The 25,519-nt window shown below is 38.9% G+C and overlaps 1 protein-coding gene across 2 annotated transcripts in view; it reads right to left on the reverse strand.

The window, feature by feature from the left end:
• Positions 1–25,519, reverse strand: part of LOC108707180 (kinase suppressor of Ras 2) — a 194,194-nt gene that overhangs the window by 140,960 nt on the left and 27,715 nt on the right. For both annotated transcript variants that reach the window (XM_041580388.1, XM_041580389.1), the window contains exons 2-3: positions 16,060–16,200; positions 983–1,133 (exon numbers count right to left, since the gene is read on the reverse strand). In XM_041580388.1, coding sequence (XP_041436322.1) covers positions 983–1,133; positions 16,060–16,200 — 292 coding nt within the window. The remainder of the gene's footprint in view (positions 1–982; positions 1,134–16,059; positions 16,201–25,519) is intronic.

Raw genomic sequence — 25,519 nt, forward strand, 5'->3', positions numbered from 1 at the left:
TTTCAATTACACTATATATTATGGTTGTAAAAGTTAATTTGTCAGAAAAAATCATCTATATAACAAACACTATGGTTTAGTGGTAGGTGACACCAGTAACTTGCACATGTAATGACACCACAGATCAGCGCCCAGGGCTAGGAGAATGACAAAACAGAAAACTAGTTAAAAGGTTGATTACAAGTAAGTTAATTAATGTGCTATATACCTCTGAGGAAGCTGGAAACAGTGAAACCCATCAGGTGAATGTTACATCCGGTATAGAGCACAGTGGAACGCAAGGAGAAAGGGAGACACTGGCAAGACTCAATACCATCAAAAAGATACCTATGCATAGGTGCCATTGCAATTTTTAAAAATGATTTAAGAAAAAAACAACACTTTGGGCACTGCCCCTGCTTCTTAATGTGTTTGCACAGAAAAAAGGAAAGCTCCTTGAGACATATGATATGTAGTTTTAAGTATTTACTTCTAATAAGCCACCTGCACTGAGGAAGGGAAGCTGAAACAGTTATTTGAAAGCACATGCTGTTTTAAATACACAGAAGTCTGAATCAAGATGTGTGTGGTATATGGCACATTAATAAGTAACTGATTTGTAACACATGGATGTTAATTGTAATCAGTCTTATTGTGCTAAATTTTTGTTTGTCATTCCCCTAGCCCTGAGCGCTGTGGTGTCATTGAAAGTTAAAGATCCAGAAGAAACGGTGGGGGTGGGGAAAAGATTGGCTTAAAAGAGGACTTATTACAAAGAGTTTGCTTCTCCCAGGTTTTAAAAAAAAATTCTATTTTTAGTAATTTGCACAGTATCCTCAGCCAAAGCTCACATCTTTGAAGAATTCCGTTTGTTTTCAGATCTGAGCAAAACCAGTAAAGCTGTATTAAACTTAAAATACCGCTTCATGTTGCAAACAATACATTCCCTCCCAAAAAAAATATACATGGTAGCAATTAAAATAGCCATTCACCCAGGCCTTACCTGATTTATGGACACTCTTTAGACATGAGAGAGATGCATTAAGTCGATCACATTCCTCACTACTGGCACCAAACTTTTCTAGGGTCTCGCACACCCGATCATCGCTCATGTCCATCAGCTCTTCTAAGGTCAGCTGCCCAGGATCAATTTCCTGAAAGGGGACATTATTATATTAATCTATGAATATAGTGTTCATAAGTACACTTCTTTTAGATTATCTTGAAATACTAACAAATATATTAAGCCATTGGTGAGGTTTTACTAAGATGCTTCAAGCATTAACAATGTCAAGATCCTTTACTTACATAGGTGTTAAACTGGATCCTAAAAATATAAAGTAGGTGTACTCAAAATGCATTTGGATGTATGGTGTAGAGTGCACTGGTTTATATGCAGCCACATCATACACATACAAACACAACTCATTTTTCATACATAGGGTTGACAATGTAAGCAACTCTTTCAAGCCATCTGAAAAAGTTTAGGTCTGATTTTATTCTGCTGTGTGCAGAGGCATGAAAAATAGAGTTGTATTGCAAAAGGCCTTCGGCCAGAAAAAAAAACACATCAAAGTTCAGTGTATGGCTCCAGGTCACAGTAGGATATAATTTCTAATATTGCCTTTGCTGGCCCAGGGCTATTTTGTCAACATTTAGTCACAGAGAGTCTCTTAGGTTTTCTTTTTACAGGGTCCCAGCAAATCTTAGCTCTCCCCCTTGGTGGTCCCAGGTGTGTACTAAAGGACATTGGGGTGTATAAAATGAACCCACTATACCTGTATATCTTTTTCTTAAATGCATATACGATTAAAGCAGATTTGAATCCTAAATAGTTGATGACCACATGAATAATAATCAGATACATAATTAACGCTTCCAGAGGGACCTATAAATACAGCGCTCTGCAACTAAATACTTGAATAACAGTAAAGAAGCTCTTTCCATAATAACTGCAGATAGTCGGCACTGGGAGATCCCAAGAGTACTTATTGGGGTCCTTGTAGATACTGTAATTGTAGGCTGTAGCAAGCAATGCCAGTCAGAAGCTACAAGTGTAAACAAGGTTTTGAGTTGTGTTAAAAGATACATAGATTCAAGGAGGACAAACTCTTACTTTTGAGTGCTGGTAAAGCACCACCTACAATATGCAGTGTAGCTTTGGTCTCCAGCGCTCAAACAGGACATTATGGAATTACAGACGGTCTAAATAAGGTCAACTAAGCTAATGAGGTTCCAACGAAATACTTGGAAAGGGTTTTTTACAGGAAGAGCTGTGAAGTTGTATCTCTCTCCCAGAGGCTGTTGTACGGGCAGAAATGTAGAAAATGTAGTCAGTGCACTGCATCTTTGAAATCTTTAAATACCTGCCACTCCTACTGTCAAAAGGTTAATAGTAAGGTTTTAACATCAACTTGATTATTTCCGCATTTCGCCGCAAGCTAATTAAACTGCAGCGACAATTCACCGGTGAAAAGTCAGCCGCATAAAAATTGTAGAAGTAGAAGATTGAACAGCACCAACAACTCTTCAAATGGTTAAAAAGCCTTTATTTACGCTTTTGTGGGCATCACTGCAACGTTTCAGGCCATGCGGCCTTTTATCAAGCAAGAAAAGTGAGAATCGATGTGCTGACTACTCTTCTTCTACAGCTCACGTAAAAATTGTCACGTGTCAAAATTATTTGGATGCCCATGATGACTAATGCGTTTGGACCAAATAGTCGCGCATATAAAAACTGACGCTCGCGGGAAAATTGATGCGCATCAAAATTATTTTGACACCCATTGACTTCAATGCGCTTTGCAAATTTTTCGCAGTTTTGCGAATTTTGCTGTAAATTCACAAAATGGCACCGATTCGCATATCACTATACACAGCAGATAACAGATACGCTATGTAGAATTCAATTGTATACTACAGAGCTTCTCTGTTATCCCCTGTGCCTTTTCTCCTTTTTCATCATTAAATGGCTGCCCCCATTGCTACACAGCAGCTTGTTTATAAAAACTATTGTAATCTTTCTGAAGAAAATACACCAGTTGTACCAGTGCTGGGCATCAGTAAATTATATTTACATTACTTTAAAACATTTAAATTTTTTGGTGTTGCTGTTTCTTTAACAATTACTGTGCTCAATCCAAGCAGAATTATTAAATTGATATGATGACTATCCCAATTGCCAACCTGAAGACATGAAAACTCAAAACCAACCAACTGTTCCTAGAAATGAAGGGCACTATTGACATGGCACACATGTTCATTACAGCTTACTAAAAAAGCAAGCTCATTTGCTATGGCCAAAACTGTTGTTCCGCCATGTGATTCCACAGCCTTAAAATATTCCTTTAACAGTTATAACATAAACTGATTCGTTCTAATCTAACCTTTGATATTAACTGCCGATGAACAGCCAGCGAGAGCAACACTACAAAGCCCACCTCGGATATAGTGATAGTTTAACAATAAATCTCCATCTGCCACTGAAAAAGAAAAATATTCTCACTTGTCGCCTACAAAGTACAGAGAAGCTGGGATTCTGCCTACACGCTCGACTGACCTATATAGACCTCAGCAGCCTACACATGTTTGATTCTGCAACAAACTTCAAGGATTAATTAAAAAAAAAAGTGGTCTTTTGGACACTTCCTTGCTAAACGCCCACATCCAGGGATATTCAGCTGAAAAATGAGACAGATTCTGGCAGGTTGCTTTTGTCACAATTTAGCCGACTTGGGGCCAAGGCAGAGAACTGAAGTGTGAAGCACGGCAGAAATTATCTTTTATTTTGATCCATGGGTGCCGTATTCTCTTTGTGAAGTCTTATTATGTAAATGCTAAAATCCCATTTTATTCAAGGCCCCCTTCACACCATTCACATGTAATCATGCAGAAGAAAGAGTCTTAACGTTAATAGCTGCCTGCAAACACCTGTACTGAACTCTCTCTCTCTCTCTCTGAAAGTTACAATTGCTCTGCAGCACTTAAAAACCATCTCCTTGGTTATTTAAATATGCCAAAACTTTTATTTTGTTCTGAAATCCCACATGATGATTTTGTAAACAGAACATAGAGACCGGGTTGACCTAGTTACCAAGAATGGCTATGAAAGAAGGAAATGTGTTGATCGTTGATTATGGGAAGTAGCCAGCACTGATCCCTAGCATTCTAATCATGATTTCTCAGTGGGGCAATCTAAATAATTCCATGTTTTTTGCACTATGCCATCTGCCTGGCACTGCCATAACAGACTGCAAACACTGCACCCTTGTGTCAATACAGCAATAGTTCATATGTGCTCATAAGGGGCAGGTGGTGGTTGGATGTAGACATCCCATTGGAAGCCCCCTAGCTTGCATATCAATCAGGACTTGCACAGAAGAACCTTTGCTCTATATTATTAATCAATGAGGCAATGTGAACAAATAACCTAGGGAATGAATTCCAGTTTTACATCTGTCTATCTAGCCTACGATCAGACACAAAACAGAAACCAGCATTCAGTGCCAGCTAATGAGATAATGTAGTTCATCAATACTGGTACATAGGGCAGAAAGAACACTAGAAGATCAATACAAGGCAGATAAGGAAAACTGATTAAATGTTTTCTTCAGTGAGTGCAAGCAAGGTAAAATGTCAAAAATGAGTCAGGAAGGTTCTAGCTAGTGTATACAACTGCAAATAATATGGAAAAGGTACACATAGGATTGCCATATTTCATGGGAAAAAATACCAGGCTTACTTTCTCTGTGATCGCTCCTTACTGTTTTGGCCAAGAACCAGTGTTTTGTCAAGCAATAGCTGATTAAAAACACACATAGATGCTATTTTATCCAACGATTGCTTAATTGTAACATAATCCTTTGGGTGGGTGTTTTAGTTACTTCTAGAATGCATTTTTAGGCATTGAAAACGGCCAAGCAAGCTATCACTCTTAATAACATTGGCATCAAGCATTCATTTTACTGGCTGAGCCAGTAAGTTACAAGCCAATTAGAAACCCCAGGTTCATAAAAGGTTAAAGAATTTAATACAAGCACATAATTTGGCACTCGAATTGTCTGTCGCCGCTTTATAGCAGGAGCCATTACTCTGGAAATTGTTTTCCTCCGACCAAGACATTAAGGGGCACATTTACTAAGCTCGAGTGAAGGATTAGAATAAAAAATACGAATTTCTAAGTATTTTTTTGGCTACTTCGACCATCGAATTGGCTACTTCGACCACGACCTCGAACTAAAAATCGTTCAACTATCCGACCATTCGATAGTCGAAGTACTGTCTCTTTAAACTTCGACCACCTACTTCGCCAGCTAAAACCTACCGAGCACCAATGTTAGCCGATGGGGAAGGTCCCCATAGGCTTTCCTAGCAATTTCTGATTGAAGGAAAATCGTTCGATCGATGGATTTAATTGTTCGATCAAACGATTTTTCCTTTGATCGTTCGGTCGAACGAATTGCGGTAAATCCTTCGACTTTGATATTTGAAGTCGAAGGATTTAACTTTGATGGTCGAATTACAAGGGTTAATTAATCCTCGATATTTGACCCATAGTAAATGTGCCCCTAATTGTCACAATGTCTATTCTTCTTCATAGGCCTTTTAACACAGAAAATGCAAGATATTGTGTGAGCTGTCTTGGTGGTAATTGGAAGTTATGCTTCTGCATTGTTTCAGGGGTGAGGACAAAAGTGCAGAGAATAAAATGGGACGGACACTACTTTCTATTGAAACTTTATTTCCAAAAAACTTTTAAAACCATCAGAATTTTTTCATGAATTTATATTGGAAAGTGTTCATTTATTATGCAGATTTTAAAAGAGGGTGCAGTTTCTCTTTAAGTGCCAACTAAGCTAGGTAATACATATACATATGTTTCCTTCTGTGATAGCTGCCCTAAGATCTTAGCAATAAGTACACAGCCATCTTACTTTTCAGTTACTTTCTTCATGCTGCTATTTTGTGTATATATCTAATCTGGGACACATGAAGGGTCAGATAGGGACACAGTGTGGAAATTTGGATGCCAAGTCCCATATGGTATTTAAGATTGTAGTCACTGATCCGGATTTAGAGGGTCACATAAGCAAAACAATAGTTAAGGCTTCAGATACAGTAATAATGATAGTTGGGGAATATATTTAGATCAGGGATCCCCAACCTTTTGAACCAGTGAGCAACATTCAGAAGAAAAGGAGTTGGGGAGCAACACAAGCATGAAAAATGTTCTTGGGGTGCCAAATAAGTGCTGTGATTGGTCATTTGGTAGCCCCTATGTGGACTGTCAACCTACATTGAGGCTCTGTTTGGCAGAACATCTGGTTTTATACAACCAAAACTTGCCACGAAGCCTGGAATTAAAAAAATAAGCTCCAGCTTTGAGGCCACTGAGAGCAACATCCAAGGGGTTGGAGAGCAACATGTTGCTCATGAGCTACTGGTTGGGGATCACTGATTTAGATAATCCGAATGTTGCTAAAACACATTCCCTTGGCTAAAACCGATGTTCTGCTTATTTGGGAAGGATACGAATTTCAATGTCTAAAAATATTTACCTATAACATACATTTTTAAAATCACAAGGCAAAACATCCCTAAGATTGGCTGCTATATGACATAAAATTCAGCATGTCAGTTTCCGTTGGGATCTCAAAATGTCAATGTCAAAATGATTGTAGAGATTCAGGGCAAATTTGCAACTTTTTATGATTTACTTAATATACATTTGCACGGAGAAATGTTGCTTCTGTTTTATTGCTAGATGTGATTTGCAGCCTTTTATTCCCACCATCCCTGGAAGGATCTGCACCATGGAATGTTAGGAGATACTGCAATGATCCTTGAGTTGTACAGTATCTTGCCATTTTCCTGTCTAAAAAATGAAAAAAATACTAGAGCTGGGATAGCAAACACCCTGTGCCATAGATCAGACAGAGCACCCTGAGTAATTCTGCATGACTTTGCTATGAGGTTTTACATATCATTTAGCCATTGTACCTCATGTTACAGCTGAAACAAAGCAAGAGCTTCCAAATCAATCAGGGTTCATAGTGGTTGCCTTGTGGTGCTGGTGGCCCAATGAGGATAAATTGCACTTCAGTGCTTTTAAGGAAGCAGAAAAACACTATTTCACTAGAAAAAAAAAAGAATGTCATAGATCTTTCAAAATGAGGGGTCTATCATTTATGAGAAATGTTTCCTTGAAAGGTTATTATGATTGAAAGGATTGATGGATCAGCATTTCTGCACTGGAGAGGCCTGGACAAACCTCCCACTAGACCAAGTATTGAAGGGCCCAGACAGCAGCTTCTATTATGAAGTTCCACCAGTACAGATTTTATGCAATGGTCTGCAAGAATAAAATGAAACTACAATATAAGTGTAACATGACTGCCATCTTGTGATAAAAAGAGAGACATGCAGGAGAACCATGGTCCACATCTGGTGGAACTGCAAAATTGCATCCAGAGTACTTTACATCAGAAAAAAAAATATGGAGAGTTTAATATAAATACTGCCTTTATTAATAGTTCTGTGATAGCTAAAAAAAATCCCTAACCTCTAATTTAACTGTTTTATCCCATCCAGGACAGATAGTCTGTATTCTCTGTGTTTCAAAAACTCAATAAAACATTTTAGTTTAAAGTGGGAGGGGGGCATTCATCTACACAGTACTGCAGACAAGACCAAGACCCACAATCCATAGATATTTGTTTTGCAAATATTTCAGAATTTTCTGCCAGATATTTCATCTTGGCATTTAAAATAAAAAAAAACACAATTTAAAGTCTCCGCTGTTTACAAATATAGAGGGTATATTACTGACACTTTTGCTTCTCAATAGTCATTTCAGCTCCCCAGTAACTAAGGTTTGGCTACAAGTGTTTACTGTGAGTAGCATGTGTTCCATGGCTACATATATTCATTTGTTATGCTCTGTTACTTTAAAAGTAATTTGAAGTGTACTTTAAGTTTTCCATAGACATTTGGGACATTTACTCATGTCTAATTTGTGTCTGTCTCACTGTGTTATCTATAGTGAGTTGTGTTATCTAGAGAGGTCAATACTGGAGCTAAATGGGTTAACCAGCTGATGGACAGAGACAGTTGCAAGACATGATGGGTTAATGATGCAGTGGAGTTAACATTAAGGAGCTAATTAAGATTAGGATGAGTGGGACAAACTACTTTTAACACTGCAAGGGAATAGCTGTGGGACTGCTGATACCACTCCTGGGGGATGATAAAGGTGTGAGTGCAAATAGAACCCACAGTTTACCAACCACCTATTTGCGTTATTGTAAGTCAGGATCAGAATAGCTTTCTGGCGTATTAGAGAGGGAAATGCCTTGTGTTTAGTTAGACTCTGGACAGGAGCAGGATTCTGTTCTGAGTTTTATTTTGTTTTGTGTAACCATACATGTTCTCTCCCCAATATATAAGTTAAAAGCAATAACATTTTACACTTGGGGGTGCCAAAAGTTACTTACCTGCTACTTTTACTTACCTGACACCCCGGGCCAGTGTTCCTATAAGCAGAAAACCGCCCGGCCCCGGGTTCTTCTAGTGAGCACCACCGAGCAATCCTCTTCCTGCTTCATCAGGTCTTTTTGTGGCTGCGAATGTGCAGTAGAGGAAAAAGCTGAATTTTACCAAAAAGCTGGCTATTTCGCTCTACTGCGCATGCGTCTGCCCTAGGGAAATTTGAAAACCGAAGAAGCAGGAAGAGCATCTCTTTGTGCTGCTCGCTACCCTGCCAGCATTAACTTGTGTGCCAGCAATTTCTTTGTGCTTGCTAGGAGAACCCTGGGCCAGTGCAGTTTTCTGCTGATAGGAGTAAAAGTAGTGACTTGGGGGAGCCTAACTTTTGGCATCCCCAAGTGTAAAAAATTTATAATAAACAGGGCAACATCTCCCTAATTTTTCTATCCTCATCTGCTAAATCAGGCTGTCATTGGGCCAAGAGGGTCAGTTTTATCTGGCCATGAATGTATGACAAAATCACACAGTCCATGACCATTTAAACTAAAAACCTCTCATCCGATCATGTACTGTATGACTGCCTTTGTGCTTTTGAGTTTCTAATTCACTCTTAACTGCTTTACAGGTTTTGCTATTATGGGTTTTTGTATCCATTATGGTTTACAAAGGACTGTTGTTTTATATCAGCTTGCATGCCTGATGCATTTTTTTTTTTATAGAATGATACATGCCTTTTCTAGTTTGTGTTAAAAGAGAACAAAAAGTATTATCGCTGGGGAGTGCCACAATGTTAGGCACCCGTCAGTGATTAGAATTGTTTACCTGATACCATAGGCCACTACTCCTGGTCGCTAAAAACTGCATGGGCCCAGGGTGTTTCTATTGAAGCTCATCATCTCTATCTTCTTCAGCTTCGTACGTCTTTTCTTCGATCCAGTTTGGGCAGGCTCATGCACAGTAGACTTAAAGCCAATCTTAAATCTTTTCACTCTGCTGTGCATGTGTCTGCCTGGGTCCAGAGAAAAAAAAACACAGCAGAGGATCAGATTGCACTGAATGAGCTTCTACAGAAATACCTCTGGCCAGTGCAGTTTTCTGCTAACAAGAGCATTGGCGTGGGTATCTGGTAAGCAAGTATAATCACCTGGGGGTGCCTAATATTTTGGCACCAGAGTTGCCCATACTTTATAAGATAATTGACCTACAATTTCTGTAACTCTGAGGCAGGCAAAAAGAGAATAAGGAAAATAAGGGCAAGAGAAATAATGCAGTGGTGAGACTAAGGGGGTTATTTATCAAAATCCGAAAATATCCCATTATTTTCTGAAATATACTCCGACCAAATCCACATTATTCGTTATTTCCCCTTATTTATCAATACATTTTCCTGACAATTTCCTGTGCGGGAAAATATTCGAATCGTAAGAATGTTTCTGATTTTCTGCCCAAAAACTCGAAATCTTCAGGGCTTCAGGGCTTCTCCCTCTGACTTATATACAACTTTAGCAGGTCTGAGATGCCAGATTTTCTGATTCAGACTTTTTCCGGGTATAATAAATCCAGAAAAATTCGAGGTTTTTTTTTCACTAAAAATTTGCATTTTATAGTCAAAAATGTTTTTTCTAGTTTTGAAGGTTTCGGTTTTTACACTGCTAATATAGTACATTTGAAACAACAGCACTTTGCGGTTCTTTTTAAATGACTGGATACAGCTGGTTCAGATTTGTGGAATTTAGCAGAAAAGGAAAGCCGTGTAATGCTGCTCTGCTTCGAACTGACCATGGAAACGTTAAATGACTCTTATGCGCTTGCTAATTTTAATTACTGAGCAGAGCAACATCACAAATTTCCTTTTTGTCCAAATGTGGCCAGTAGGCCAAAATGAACAGTAGGTGAAAGCAGCATAAAAACTATTTTCTTGAAAAATTAAGCATTATTTTACATTATTTTGTATCAAGGGTTTACACTTCCTTTAACATTTTAAAATGTGTTTATTTGATAGTTATGGCTTGAAATGACTTTTCTCATGCCTTTTTCTAAGCAGCGCAACATCAGTTCCCTGTTCTTTTTCAGAACTTTTCCCCTCACTGCATCACAGCCAAAAGAGCTGCCCAGCAGGTGTCGCTGTTATTTCAGTTTCACTATATTAGAGGAGCAAAACTGTTTCACCACCAAAAAATTCATGAAACCGTGGAAAAATGTGGGAAATTGTGACTTTTTTTATGGCCATTTTTCAATGTAAAAATCAAAAGAATTTTTTCTTTAAAAGTTGCTATATGCTGTTTCCATGAGTATTCATTCCTAACAGTTATTTTGTAAATGCACCCTTTGCAAGGAGTGATTTGGCCCATTCTGTCTGGCAGATTGGTTCCATGTAGTTCAGGCTGGGGCCAAATGTTTGGTTTTCATCTCTTGATACAATAATTGGTTTTGAAGGGTGGGGCAAGAGATTGGGCTGATTAATAGTCCCAGCAGCACAGTCTGCCCAAAATCCGTTTGAAAGGGGTCACCTACTGAACACTTTTTGCAGTTCAGTTGTCTTCTGATTGTTCACCAGAAATAAAGACTTTTCTAAATTGCTTTCCATTTATTATTTTTTTACCGTCTTTCCAAAATCTAAATTTAAAGTTGAATGTACCCGTCTCTGGCAGCTCAGTGATCCAGGTGCAGATTCAGAACTGTTATAATTCACTACATTAGTTGATAAATAAAATATCCAAGCCACTTATAACCTTAATGGGACAGCACTAGGCAAATCCATTATGGAAAAGGATCTTGGAGTCCTTGTAGATGATAAACTTGGCTGAAGCAAGTAATGCCAGTCAGCAGCATCAAGGGCAAATAAGGTCTTGAGCTGTATTAAAAGGGGCATAGAGTCACGGGAGGAGGGGGTCATTCTTCCACTGTATAGAGCACTTGTAAGGCCCCATCTTGAATATGCAGTACAGTTTTGGTCTCCATCCCTCAAACAGGACATTATTGTATTAGAGAGGGTACAGAGAAAGGCAACTAAGCTGGTAGAAGGTATTGAAAATCTTAGCTATGAGGAAAGACTGGCCAAATTGGGGATGTTCACGCTGGAGAAGAGGCGCTTAAGGGGTGATATGATAACTATGTATAAATATATAAGTGGGTCATATAATAATCTCTCTAATGCTTTATTTACCAATAGGTCTTTCCAGCTGACATGAGGGCACCCATACCGATATAGAATATTCCACCTAAATATTCGGAAGGGGTTTTTTACAGTGAGAGCTGTGAAGATGTGGAATTCTCTCCCTGAATCAGTTGTACAGGCTGATACATTAGATAGCTTTAAGAAGGGGTTGGATGGCTTTTTAGCAAGTGAGGGAATACAGGGTTATGGGAGATAGCTCATAGTACAAGTTGATCCAGGGACTAGTCCGATTGCCATTTCGGAGTCAGGAAGGAATTTTTTCCCCCTCTGAGGCAAATTGGAGAGCCTTCAGATGGTGGTTTTTTTTTTTGCCTTCATCTGGATCAGGGGTGCCCAAACTTTTTGCAACGAGGGCCAGATTTGGTGAGGTGAAAATGTGTGGGGGCCGACCATTCAGCTCGACATTCTTTGAACCATTAACATTAAATTACAGGAATCGAGTAATCATAGCAGTAATATTTGGGCACATTAGTGAAATGATCTGCCACTTGGTCTATACTGCTGCCTGTGTGCTGAAGGTGTTAGCAATAGACATGTACTGGCAGGGGCCAAAATTAAGCAATGTATCAACAATGTATCAATGTAGAACAGTTACAGAGTCAGCAGAGTCAACCCCCCTTCCAAAGCTACCATAAAAAGGTGAAAAATTAAAGTTTAAACTTTATCAGAACAAGATTTTAAATAAATAATAGAAAGTAGTCTTTAAAAGTCTTTATTTTTGGTGAACTACAGTATCTGAAAACAACTGATCTGAAAGAAGTGTTGGAAGGTGGACACCCCATTTAAGCAACTAAATATAAAATCAAGGCAGGAGATATGAATAAACTCACCAGTGCAAGTACAGGGACCTAGTGCACCACCCTGAGCTTTCAACTAGGAGAGCAGAAAAAACGGAGCCCTGTCTTATCTACATAACTGGATTTTTTTCTGTTAAAAGCCTGGTCATGTGTTTCTTTATAAGTGCCTGCCACTTATGATATTTATTTTCAACTGTAAATCATTCATGTGGATCAGTGGTGTAACTAGTGTGGCCTCAGCCCGCTGCAAAGAGATTTTTCTAAGGGGCCCGGCACACAGCGATACCTTCCCGGCCCACTCCTGACTACGTCTTCCCTCCCAGATTGCAGGTAGTAGAGTGGCTGGAGAGGGGGTGATAATTTACATGTACAGAGGAAGCAACCCCCACAGACTTGGTGCATGTGTCGATATTGCTGTTGTGTTTTCCAATAGACACTCTTTGAGATGGGTGTGGCCAGGAAAAAGTTGATGTGATGTTGTGTTTCTGCCAGATGTTACATCTGTTTTTTCCTCCAAAACAACATCTGACCATCCCATGGTGCACATGGGTTGGTTAGCACGTTTTGATAATGGGTGGCTGCTTTAAAACACTATCTATACACAGGACAAAGAACTGAGAGTTGCAACCACAATAATTGCAGAAATGGAAAATCTAACTGAAAATGAAAGCCTTGAGATGGACGTCATATTCAACTAATAGCGTGTTGTGCATGCTCAGTCAGTTGTACACAAAAAAAAACAATTAGTCCTTGTGCTTCTATATAGATGGCTTAAGCCCTACCTCATTGCTGCAGATCACGCTAAGGGGGGGGATATATCATCTCTAGGCTACCCGGTGAATCATTGGCTTGAGAATCACCACTTTGGAAGAAGGGCAGTCCAATTCTGATATAATGCTGTTGTCTTCCTAGAAATTTTCAGAAGATTCTTTGAAGTCTCTGGTCGTGCGGCTACAGCTTCATATTGCACCAAGCAAATCCAGCAGGTTCATCGTCAGTATGACATATAATTCAGAACTCTTGCTTAGCTGGTTTTAACAACAATGCCCTTTGTAGCAGCCTTTTGGCAAGTACTTTATTTGGAGATTTTGTCTTTGTTCCTCACTTCCAAGAACCACTTGTTACTCCTTCTGCCTCTGCTCCACTGGCAGAGGCCATGTATATTGGGAATATGCACCTGAGTGTTCAATTAAAGCTTAACTGGTTTATGCCTATAATGTGGCATTAAAGAATATTTTGTCTCAAACTTCCTGCTAAAGCCAAATAAAATCCCACAGTCTAGTCACGGATGAAAAACCTCGATGGGGTAGTATTTTCTTCCCAGAAAGCTACACATCACTTGCAGCTACCAACCAGAATTGAGCAGCTCCAAAGTGACCTAAGTATGTTCTTTTTTTCTGGAGTCAAAGGCAACTTTATGGACTTTGCTAAATTACACGATATCCCTTTCCAACCACTTGTTTTGACCACAGATCACAGAGACAGACAATGACAGAGAGACCACTGGTGAGTTACATTAATGGTGCTCAGTCAGCTACCCTCTAGCTGCCTGTTCCAGTTTTATTTGTTGCTTTGTGTATTGCAATGTTTGCTTTTCAGCCTGTCCCTGTGTCTCTCCCTATCCAGCCTTTGGGGGTCCAGCCTTGGGAGAAGTGCACTGTTACTGTTATGCTAGTCTGGCATTCAGTGATGATGCCACTCACTTGTTCCTGCTTTGCCCCATCTGTCTTTTCTTGTTTGAACTTTGCCTGCTCTTCCTTGAAATTGTTCCTTGTCCTCTATGTACATTAACCCTTACAGTGCTGTACTTTGGACTTTCTCACTTCCTTTGATGTGCCAGTGTCTGCTTTCAATTAAGCCTTCCCGTGTCCTGTCTTTTATGTTTGTTCTGCTGAATTAAAGCTACTTTAGTTGTTAAGTATCCATATGACCCAAGCAAGGTGCACACAGTTAATAGCAGCCAATTAAGGCCCGCATAAGAAGAGGTGTCCACATTTACTTATTATTGACGTATTTCCCCACAACCATATGGGACTTAACCTCTATATGCAAATACACAATACAAGATATCCAGGACCATACAGATTATATTAAAAAGCAATATTTATTGTCACCATGCCAAATATCTAAAATCATTTAAAATAAGCAGCGCTGCTTGGGGGGTGGGGATCCCATTTATCCTATTTTGCATATGTTATACAATACAGCACAATGTAAGAAACTGCGTGCACGCTATAGATCAAAACCTCCAATATGTGTGGATTGCAACCAACTGGATAGATCCGTAATTGAGTGTTCATAGGATGAGGAGAGCGACAGTCGTCGCGGCTGTAGTATAGGTAACCATTAAAGTGCTCAATTTGATGGTAGAAAAAGTACTTGTTGGAATCAGTTATGGGATATCTGATTTAAAACGGATCCCCATAACTGATTCCAACAAGTACTTTTTCTACCATCAAATTGAGCACTTTAATGGTTACCTATACTACAGCCGCGACGACTGTCGCTCTCCTCATCCTATGAACACTCAATTACGGATCTATCCAGTTGGTTGCAATCCACACATATTGGAGGTTTTGATCTATAGCGTGCACGCAGTTTCTTACATTGTGCTGTATTGTATAACATATACAAAATAGGATAAATGGGATCCCCACCCCCCAAGCAGCGCTGCTTATTTTAAATGATTTTAGATATTTGGCATGGTGACAATAAATATTGCTTTTTAATATAATCTGTATGGTCCTGGATATCTTGTATTGTGTATTTGCATATAGAGGTTAAGTCCCATATGGTTGTGGGGAAATACTTTAGTTGTTAACTAATGTATGTCTGTATCCAAGCCAGACTCTTCCTTGTCCCTACACTAAACATTAAAACCAATGGCCCCTAAGACCTCACTATGACCGACCAGTGGTAATTTATAGTACTCTTCTGTCACTCGTCCTGACAAATTCTAACACACAATGGGAATGGTTTGCCCGCACAGAGTCCCTCTAATTCACTAAAAACCTTGGACAATAACATTTCACTAGTATCCACAATTTATTCTGTGTTTTGGTGTGATGGAGCACTGTGATTAACATTCAGAACCATGCCTCCATTGGTCCCCAAAAACTGCTTCTACACCCACTTATACTACCTCCCACTCCCACACACATACATACACACTCACTTTCATCCTCATTCATCTCAAAAGCTGTGATGGGAAGTTTCAAACTGTTATTCAATAACTCATGGAGCAGAAAATATTAAAGGTATGGCACTCATCTATACAGACAGGTTATTATCGTTAGATAAAACTTTGTACAGCCCAGTGCCATTATAATTTAGTCTTTGATAAGACTTATTTTGGTTAATACATGATCAGTGACAAGTACACTTGAAGTTTTCAGGTGTGCTAATCTTGTATGAATACAATCTCAATAACACATGAAGGGCCTAAAGATGGCTATTCCTGTAAATTAATGGCATTGCACTTATCAGAGCGCAAGCTGTCTCATGGCACAGAACCAAAATTCTGCTTTATAGAATTTAATTCCTTTATGATTCTTCCTTTTATTAATCCCTCCATTAAGTCAGCTTGATCTGTGAACCAGAGCCCAGTCTGCCTTTCATTACCTCCATTACTTCTTTGCGGATGTTGACAATCCTGAACCAGTGCATGAGCTGCGGGAACCCTTCAAGCTCTGCATTTCGCTCCTGTAGCGCTACCTTCCTTTTGCAGGACAGCTGCCGGCTGAAGTACTTCACCAGTTTGCTCTGAAATGGAAAAAAAGTGTAAATGATAAATCGAATGATCCGTATACAAATTGCAAAGATCAATTTCAGACATGTTTGCCCTTATATTACACAATCCTAGCATGAATATCCTTAAATATCACATCATTCTATGACAAAAAATAAGTTTGCACCCCCAGATCTTGCCATAAGCTGGTTAATTATTCTATGAGTTTAGTTTCCAGGAGTAAAGGTCTTCATACACGGACCAATACAGATTGCTGAAGGGCTTCCCCAAACAATATCTGTCTGAAAGAAGAAACAAGCAGATCTCTGTATGTATTATTATTATCAGCAAAAACTTTTGCCAAGGATTAAAGAAGGTCTGTACAAAATTTGGACAAAACCACCAACATTATTGCCTTATATTAGGGATCCCTAACCAGTGCCTCGTGAGCAACATGTTGCTCACTAACCCCTTGAATGTTGCACTCAGTGGCCTCATAGTTGATGTTTATTTCTGAATGTCTGGCTTGGAGACAAGTTTTGGCTGCATAAAACCAAGTCTACTGCCAAACAGATCCTCCTGTAGGCTGCCGGTCCACATAGGGGCTACCAAATAGCTAATCTCAGCCCTTATTTGTCATCCCCAAGACTTTTTCATGTGTGTTTTGTTCCCCAACTGTTACTTTTGAATGTGGCTCACTGGTAAAATAAAAAAAACAAAAAGGTTGGGGAGCCCTGGCTTATAAAAATGGGCCAAACGTAGTGGGTAATCCTTTCCTTTTGCCTGTCTGACAGCCCGGAGAAGACCTACACCAACTGTCATCTCTATGTTCTCATTGTCCCTCAACTGAATTGCTATGCTATGGAGAAAAAAGTAAGATTTGAATTAAAAACAGCCCACTGAGCCTAAGATGACAAATTTCTGAAGAATAAGTTGGGATGGTATAGTTTGTATGTTGAATCTATGTGAATTTCTATTTTTTCCACAAATCTCTAAAAATATGTGGTTTTTCTATATTACTTAAAAGCTTTAAAAAATTGAGCTTTACTAAGTGTAAAAAACACAAAAATATATAATACAAAAATACACCAGGCAAAAGTAGCTGAGATCCTAGAGAAGTCAATGGGAGCTGCACTGCTCCGATTGAACTGTTATTAATCAGTGAGGACTTTTCAGATTTTCTTTCCACTAGTAATTATCTAAAAAAAACTTGATTTTTTTAGAAGTTTTAGCAGGATTCTTATTTTTTGGTGCATTATTCAGCATTTTTTTCATTCATGCTTTTTAAATTTTGATTTTTTTATAAATTTCATGACATTCATGATTTAGAGCATGAGTTTAGTCATGGTTTCAAAAACCTCTGAAACCACTAAAATGAGACGGCAAATGAATAGGCCTCTGCATGTTTGTATAAAACCAAACTAGCACAGAGGAAATCCCATCACTACAAAGCAGTTAATGAACATACATACAGGTATGGGAAAAGTTTATCCAGAAAGCTCTGAATTACAGAAAGGGCATCTCCCATAGACTCAATTTAAAGCAAATATTTCTCATTTTTTAAAAATTATTTCTTTTGACTCTAATAATAAAATAGTACCTTGTACTTGATCCTAACTAAGCCACACAAATCCATATTGGAGGCAAAACAGTCCTATTGGGTTTATTTAATGTATAAATGATTTTTAGCAGACAATATATGGTGATCCAAATTACCGAATAATCCCTTATCTGGAAAACCTCAGGTCCCGAACATTCTGGATAATAGGTCCCTTACCTGTTTATTATAGTGAAAGTATAGGTAATCTTGTAAATATATACATTTGTATTGAACTAAACTAGCCTAGAGGAAAACAAACTACGTCTACATAACAGTTAACAAATTACATCTCCTGCCATGAAGAATCAGTGTTCAACATTCCCTTAGCTGAACTTTCTTGACTATGTATTTTTGCAAAGCACACAATTCAAATTCCAATAACACTGAATTTACTAACTTGGCCACAAGGTGGGGCTGTGGTACTTGGTAGACTATTCCCTCAACAGCTTTTGCCATAGCATTAGCAACTCATATCTCAATATGAAAGCACGGGAGTGTAATAAAATATTACTTGCAAAGTATTATAAATAAATTATTATAATAATACTAATTATAAATGAGTTTATACATGCAGTAGCTATGTTAAAAGGAATTGTTCAGTGTAAAAATAAAAACTGGGTAAATAGATAGGCTGTGCAAAATAAAAAAAATGTTTCTAATATAGTTAGTTAGCCAGAAATGTAATGAATAAAGGCTGGAATGACTGGATGTCTAACATAACAGAACAGAATACAACTTTTTGCTTTTCAGCTCTTTTGGTTTCCACTGACTTACTTGAGGGGGGGGGGCACATGGGCCATAACTGTTGCTTTTGAATCTGCCCCCTTCAAGTCACTGACTAACTCAGAGTTAGAGAGCTGAAAAGCAGAAGTTGGATTCTGGCTATTAAATTACACATCCAATCACTCCAGCCTTTATACATAACATTTTTGCCTAACTAATTATATTAGAAACATTTTTTTATTTTGCACAGCCTATCTATTAACCTAGTTTTTATTTTTACACTGAACTGTTACTTTAAGTCTGACTTCAAGTAGGGACATATATGGTAGATCCTAGTTATTTAGGCTACAGCCACTTTTGTACATACAAAGTGAACATCACAATAAAGACTTGCATGCACAATTTTTCATGGGAAAAAAAAGTCACATGACTTGGGGCAGCTGGGAAATTGGCAATATGTCTAGCCCCATGTCAGATTTCAAAATTGAATATAAAAAAAATCTGTTTGCTCTTTTGAGAAATGGATTTCAGTGCAGAATTCTACTGGAGCAGCACTATAAATTGATTCATTTTGAAAAAAAAATTTTTTCCCATGACAGTATCCCTTTAAATCTACGGCACTCCCTCATATACATGGGAGCTGTGCCTGTGTATAAGAATCCCAGTTGCACTTTGAATTGTTTTTCCACTTACTTGTCTAGCATAACTTGTTTATTGATTAATTCTTTGATTATGATCTCTATGTTTCGGTTCGCTTATATACCAGAACAAAGCTCAGTCAAAGTGACTTATTTGGTCAGAAATCTTTATTTTAACTAATGCTGCTAGAGCAGCTTTTGGATTGCAGTTTTGTACAATGGCTGGCCATAATCGATTCTAGAGCATTCTAGGGCAGGACTGGAGCAGGCAGACTAAAGACTATAATAGGCATAGCATGGAGAAAATAATTCATGGTGAAATAAATACAGTGCCTGAGAGAATCAAGAGCAAAATAGCTATACTAGGGATTGATGAACCCAGTAAGGAAAGTTCAAAACCAAAATGATATAGGTAGATTCTTGTTTTGTACAGGAGCCACACAAGCAAACAAAGCCAGGACAAGCAAAAAGCAAATAAACCAAACCAGAAAACTAACAAACATTTCTATGGAAAAATGGCAAGATAAATGAAAAGAAAAAAAAAGGAAATCAAAGACAGAAGACTGAACTCAAATAAGGCAGCGGTATGTGGATTTGTATAAAGAGAGGAACATGCAAAGAATCCTCAATAATCAGTAAAAAACAAATACATTCAAGAGATTCATCAATTCTATGTGTCAGCAATGTGGTTTCTATGGTCTAAATTATTCCAGCAACCAATGGTGTAGCTAGAGTGCGCCGGGCCCCCCTACAAAAACAAATCTTCAGAGTGGACCTGTGCACTCTGATCCCAATCCTTCCCGCCCCATCTAAGCCCTGCCCAGGCCCCACCTCCACTTCCCCGACCTGACTCCACCCACTCCTGCCTGAATTGCGTCCCACTTCCTCGCCACAGGTAAGAGAGTGGCTGGGGAGGAGGGGATTTTCTATTAGCTATAGAGGAAGCAGACCCCACAGTCCAGGTCCCCCTGTTCCCCGGGCCCCCCTGTGTCTGTGGGGTCTGCTTCCTCTATAGTTACTACACTGAGTAACAAAAAGTAGCAATAACATATATGTGTAGCCTTACAGAGCATTTGTTTTTTTTTTTTATGGTATCAGTGACCCCCATTTAAAAGCTAGAAAGATTCAAGAGACTGTTGGTTTATTCAATGTAAACTTTTGCTTTTCAAGCCTCTAATAAATGTTTTTTGTGAAACTGACCATTTTTGGTATCAGACTTCAGAAAGGTGGATTCAAATGGGATCAATAATTCTCCTGTAGTGCAGAGGGAATCTAAAGTGCAGTGGGGCCACAAAAATTCTGCCCCAATGAGTATGACCTTTTTAATGATTTTGTTTTCTCCAAAGTATGTGATTTTAAGACTTACAGAGACTTTTTTCTTTATGTTTCACTTTCTAACCATAATATGGGGGCATTCCTGTCTGATTCTCTAGTGTCAACTGACCACAATTTCCTGAGTTAAATCATCAGCAACATCTAAAATGTCTCGCTTTTACCTGTTACATGCACAGATCACATTATGTTCTATTTGTAACATGAAATATAAAATAGCTTCAATAATTAAGGGGAAGATTTGCCAGAGAATCCCCCCCCCCCAATGCAGATTCATTCCTTTCATTGGATTCTAACCCCCAATGGAAAGAAATATTTAGGCCCTTCCCTTTGGGATGGATAAGTACATACATTTTTTAGGTCAGACACTAAATAGGTCAGTTCTAACACTTTTTGCACACTGCATCACTTAGGCAGATCAACAAGTAGAGCAGTGGCTCACTGGCTGAGATATACCAAAATGTAGCTGGTAGAATTCTGATGTAGATATCATAAGCCAATGAAATAACTTATTTTACAGAGCATTGTACATACCTAACTTAGGAGCAGGGTTGGAACTAGGCATAGGCAGCAAAGGCACCTGCTTAGGGTTGCTTAGGTTGCAATTCCAGAAAGTATATGTATTTTGGAATGAACAGCCGCACCCTATTTGAGTGGTACATATGCTGCTCCTTGACCTCTATGTAATGGCATGGTGGGACCAAAAAACGACAAATATAGATTCTTGTGCCATTTCCTTCATGTAAACTGTGGAACCAGTACTGTTATGAAGAGGTGGGCACCATTGGTGATAAAGCACTGTACTCCTACAGTTTGTGTTTTGAATAAGCATTTCTAGAATAACAGTTGTCTTATTTGAAATGGAAGGATAGATTTGAAGGTTTCCACCCACGATTCCATACAGCGTGAGGTTGAATGTAATTTATTGCAAGCTGCACTACAGTTTTCAAGTAGCTGGGTTTCTTTCCTCACACCTAATTATTTTGCCCAATGTTTCACGCATGAAGGAGCTTTAATGAGTATAAGCAAAATTGCTGCAGCATCATATACCCACACAATACTTTTCTGGTCCAAATGTTACTGTGACTTCATTATTATAACAAAAGTACAAGGATGTTATATTGTAGGACAAGATAATCTACACCCAAAGAAGTCATGGAGTGAAAATGGTTAAAAATGTCTATGCTGCTCTCTCTCTCCCCCTCTCTCTATGCTCCTACTGCACAGACACAGTCCCCTGGGCACAGACACAGTCCTCTGGGCCTACTCCAGGGTATTGGAGTACTGTATAGTCTCACAAACACTGCACACGCGAGACACACATTATGCATTCTACCCTGCTAATCAACTACTTAAGTTATTTGCCGAGTTATGGAGTATATCCTGTTCTGTAATACAGTTGCAGCAATAAACAACATGAATGCAGTGCATTCGATTATCAGAAATAGTAAAGGCTTACAATAATATAGTATCCTGTGATGTAGAATTTATACAGAACTACGGGGCTTGACATGAAGCCTTTGGCTAAAGGTGGTTCTAGTAATTGTCACACTTTTGCAGCTAGGGTATTAGGGTCTTTATGGGCCATGAAGGGACAGGGGCAGTGACAAATGGCAGGGCATTGAGACAATTGCGGCAGGGATTTGGCAATTTAGAGATGGGCATTGTAATGATTATACTGGCCTATAACGTAAGAGGGTTCGTACATTGTGGCAGATAAAAGGCATAACTTGGTGTGCCAGGGGTAGATAGTGATACATTGCCGGTAATGCAAGGCCAGTGAAACATTTGAAACTAAATATTATAAAAATCTAGTCCTCCCAAACGTTTGAGTATTTGCATTTAATAAGAAGTATGATATATGCATTGGCTTAAAATCTATGTGTGAAACTGGGAATAGCACAAGGAGAAAGTCTGATATGAGACATGGCACAGAAAAGGACTGCATTTTGGAGGATGGGAGTAAGTAGGACGTCTAACAGGTAAAGGAGTAATACCATAAAGAACATTTTTAATAAGATTATTTAGAGGCCTTAGATGACCTATAAATTGCAAAATTGCTACAGTACTAAAAAACAAAATCAGAAAAGACTCATTACATATTGCTATAGAATAATACTGCTTATATCATGCTAAAAAAAAAGAAAATAGCTGGAACAATCCCAAAGGAAATTCTGCCATTTGTGCCAGTGGCTTGGTTGAAATCTGCAAGTATATCTACAGGAAGAGATTATTATCCTTTCATTTTCTTATTTCTGGTATACAACTGGATAAATATGGGGAAAAAACAATCTCTGTGAATCTCCTGGAAGTGTTAGCCATGCACAGAGCAATCCTACGTGTACTCATTACACAGGCTGCACTTTATCAGCATTGCAGTCTATTCCTAAAAGTTACTGGGCATAAACTGCAGCGAATCAAATTCCACTATACAAACTAAAATGAAAATGAGAGACTTCTTGAAAAATGTGCCTGAAACTCTATCCTTTTTGCCAGTCAATATAACTAGGTGCACGGGTGCTTTAAGTACATTAAGCCCAGAAGAAAAACATTTCATGTGCTCCACAGTCAAGCAATCGAATTGTTCTGGGTTTCAAAAACTTTTTTCCCATGTGAAGCTTATCGAAGTATTCATTCAATGCAGAGACATTTATGTCTCAGTTTACACATAAATAGATCTCTACTGCGGGCTTGAAGCTTGTGAGAAAAGAACATCTAAGATCTGAGATTAGCAGAACTGCAGGGGAAGAATGGCAGTGTGAGTCCGGTCTCCTATTGCTCAGCCTAAGATCCTACAAAGACTGCTTCAAACAAAGGGAGAACAGTGATAGCTTATGTCAGAATGGAGAATCCCTTAACAGAGTCTGGGAGTGAGATGTGTTGCTGTCAAAACCATTTAACCTATGGGAAATCTGTAGCAAGTTTTTTTTTAGCAAAATACAGTCCAACATTTGCTGATAATTTGGACACTAGAAAACATGTTATTATAATCTATGCTTGCTGAGGACAGGATCCATTTTTGCAGGTAAACAAATTGTCATAGATGCTATATTTTTTGTCAATAATAATTCATAAACATTATTTGCAGAACCAATACTTGTAGTGCTACAATTTAACCCTACTACGCTATTGCTCTTGCACTGACTCTTTCCATAGACATAGAAGACAGGGGAGTGGCCCTCAGATGGGACCTCCATCAAACAGATCTGATAGCATGTAATATGGCCGGATTATTTTTTGCATGCCTTGACCTCTGCTTTCCAAGTAGTGAAACATTTACACTTAGAACTGCATAAAACCATGCACCCTGTTAGATAAAGTGTATTTATTAAGTAAGCGCATGTTTGTTTGAATATTTACATCAAACGTGAAAACAGACACACTTTTGCTAAATATGCTGATACAAAATTCATATGCAAGTACACAAAGTGCTGGGGAGTTCCCATTTGGTGCACTGTCTGTGTGGGTTTCCTATTAGTATTTTGTCCCACACTGAGAAAATATAGAGGCAGATTGATATAATTATGAATATCTTGTTTACATGTGGAAGGGACACAGCCAGCGGGACACCAGGAAAAAACCCAGTGAACACCAGCCCTCGTGTGCCTTCTGACCTAGGCCCACCCTCAGCCAGATACTGTGGGAGCCCCCCAACTCCCAATCACAGAAAAAAATGTAAATGTGCATGGACTAGAACGCATGGAAGAAGGGCATATTAGCGTTGGGTATTAGGTTTAAGCTGGATCTCGAGTCTGTGGCAGGGGGCCCTTGGCATTCATGGTGGGACCCACACATTCCAGTTCCGACACTGAGTAGGGACGTTAGTTTGTAAGCTCCACAAGTTTGTAAGCTGTACAAGCTCTAACATGCTGGCAGCCTATAAATAAAGGACAATAATAAATATACTGAGAGATTACTTTCATAAAACATACCTAGCTGCAGTTTCATCAAATATGCATTATAATGCTTTGGCTGGCCATTGCATGAATGCATCACTATAGCTTTAGAATTAACACAGTACCGGGCACATCGCACTGGTACTAAGGAATAGGGAGTATTTCTTAACTAGCACTTATTAGCAACATACTGTCTGGCAGTTAGCAGCACTACACGCAGCTCTTATCCCACAGGCCCAAATTGTAATGCAGACTTTTAGATTTCATTTCCTATGTGGTTTGTGTACTACCGGCTCTGTACTCCCACTGTCTGATGCCTGCTACTGGAACCCTGACAGGAATTTTCCAGCAGACCTTTTGAAATCATTGCAGTTTCTTGAAGTGAGGAAAAAGCAAGCTGCAGTGGATTTTTGTCCTTGTAAGATCAGCAAAAGTCTTAGAAAGCCCCCTGTTCTCTTCTGGGCGCCCTTTACTGTAAGTATGAGGTTTTCTGAAGGCTTGAAAGGTAAGCTGCCCCAAAAGCGATCATCTTTGTTTCTACAAATGGAATCAGCACAGTTACAAAGAAATGCAGATGCAGACAGGGTCAGAGCTGAACCTTTCTGTACCTTGTGGTGCATATTTGCCAACCATTGAACTACCTCCTAGGGTATATTTATTAAAGGGTAAACAGACAGCGGACCTGTCAGTTTCACATATTTATATATAAGACATGGGTGGTATTAGAAGTGTGGTCATGGGGCATGGCTAGGGCATAACAGGCATTGTCATTATTGCAGAGGTGGCAACTAGTCATTGCAGAGGCCTCCAATCTGGTCTTCCAGGTGAAATATTCAAATGCATATGTAAAGTATAAAATAGGTTGTGTTTGTTACAAAAAGAATCTATTATACAAATCAGTCTTGAATTCAGGGAATTCATCCACCCCAGTCAATGTATTTGAATGGCTTCTTGTCATGCAAGAAATATGGTTAAATAAAACATGTTTAGACCTATCATTAAGCAACTGTGTTAGAGTCTGACTGTGGGTCCACATGCTGTCTCCATGCTATTCCCTTCAAACATCATGTCACATCCCACCTCAGTCAAATGATGCATTTATTTATAGAGACTGTATCACTACTTTTGGAGAAATAAAGTTGCTGCAGAGTTACTGGGTTTCAGA

The sequence above is a fragment of the Xenopus laevis genome, chromosome 1S (assembly GCF_017654675.1).
Source record: "Xenopus laevis strain J_2021 chromosome 1S, Xenopus_laevis_v10.1, whole genome shotgun sequence".
NCBI classification, from domain to species: domain Eukaryota; kingdom Metazoa; phylum Chordata; class Amphibia; order Anura; family Pipidae; genus Xenopus; species Xenopus laevis.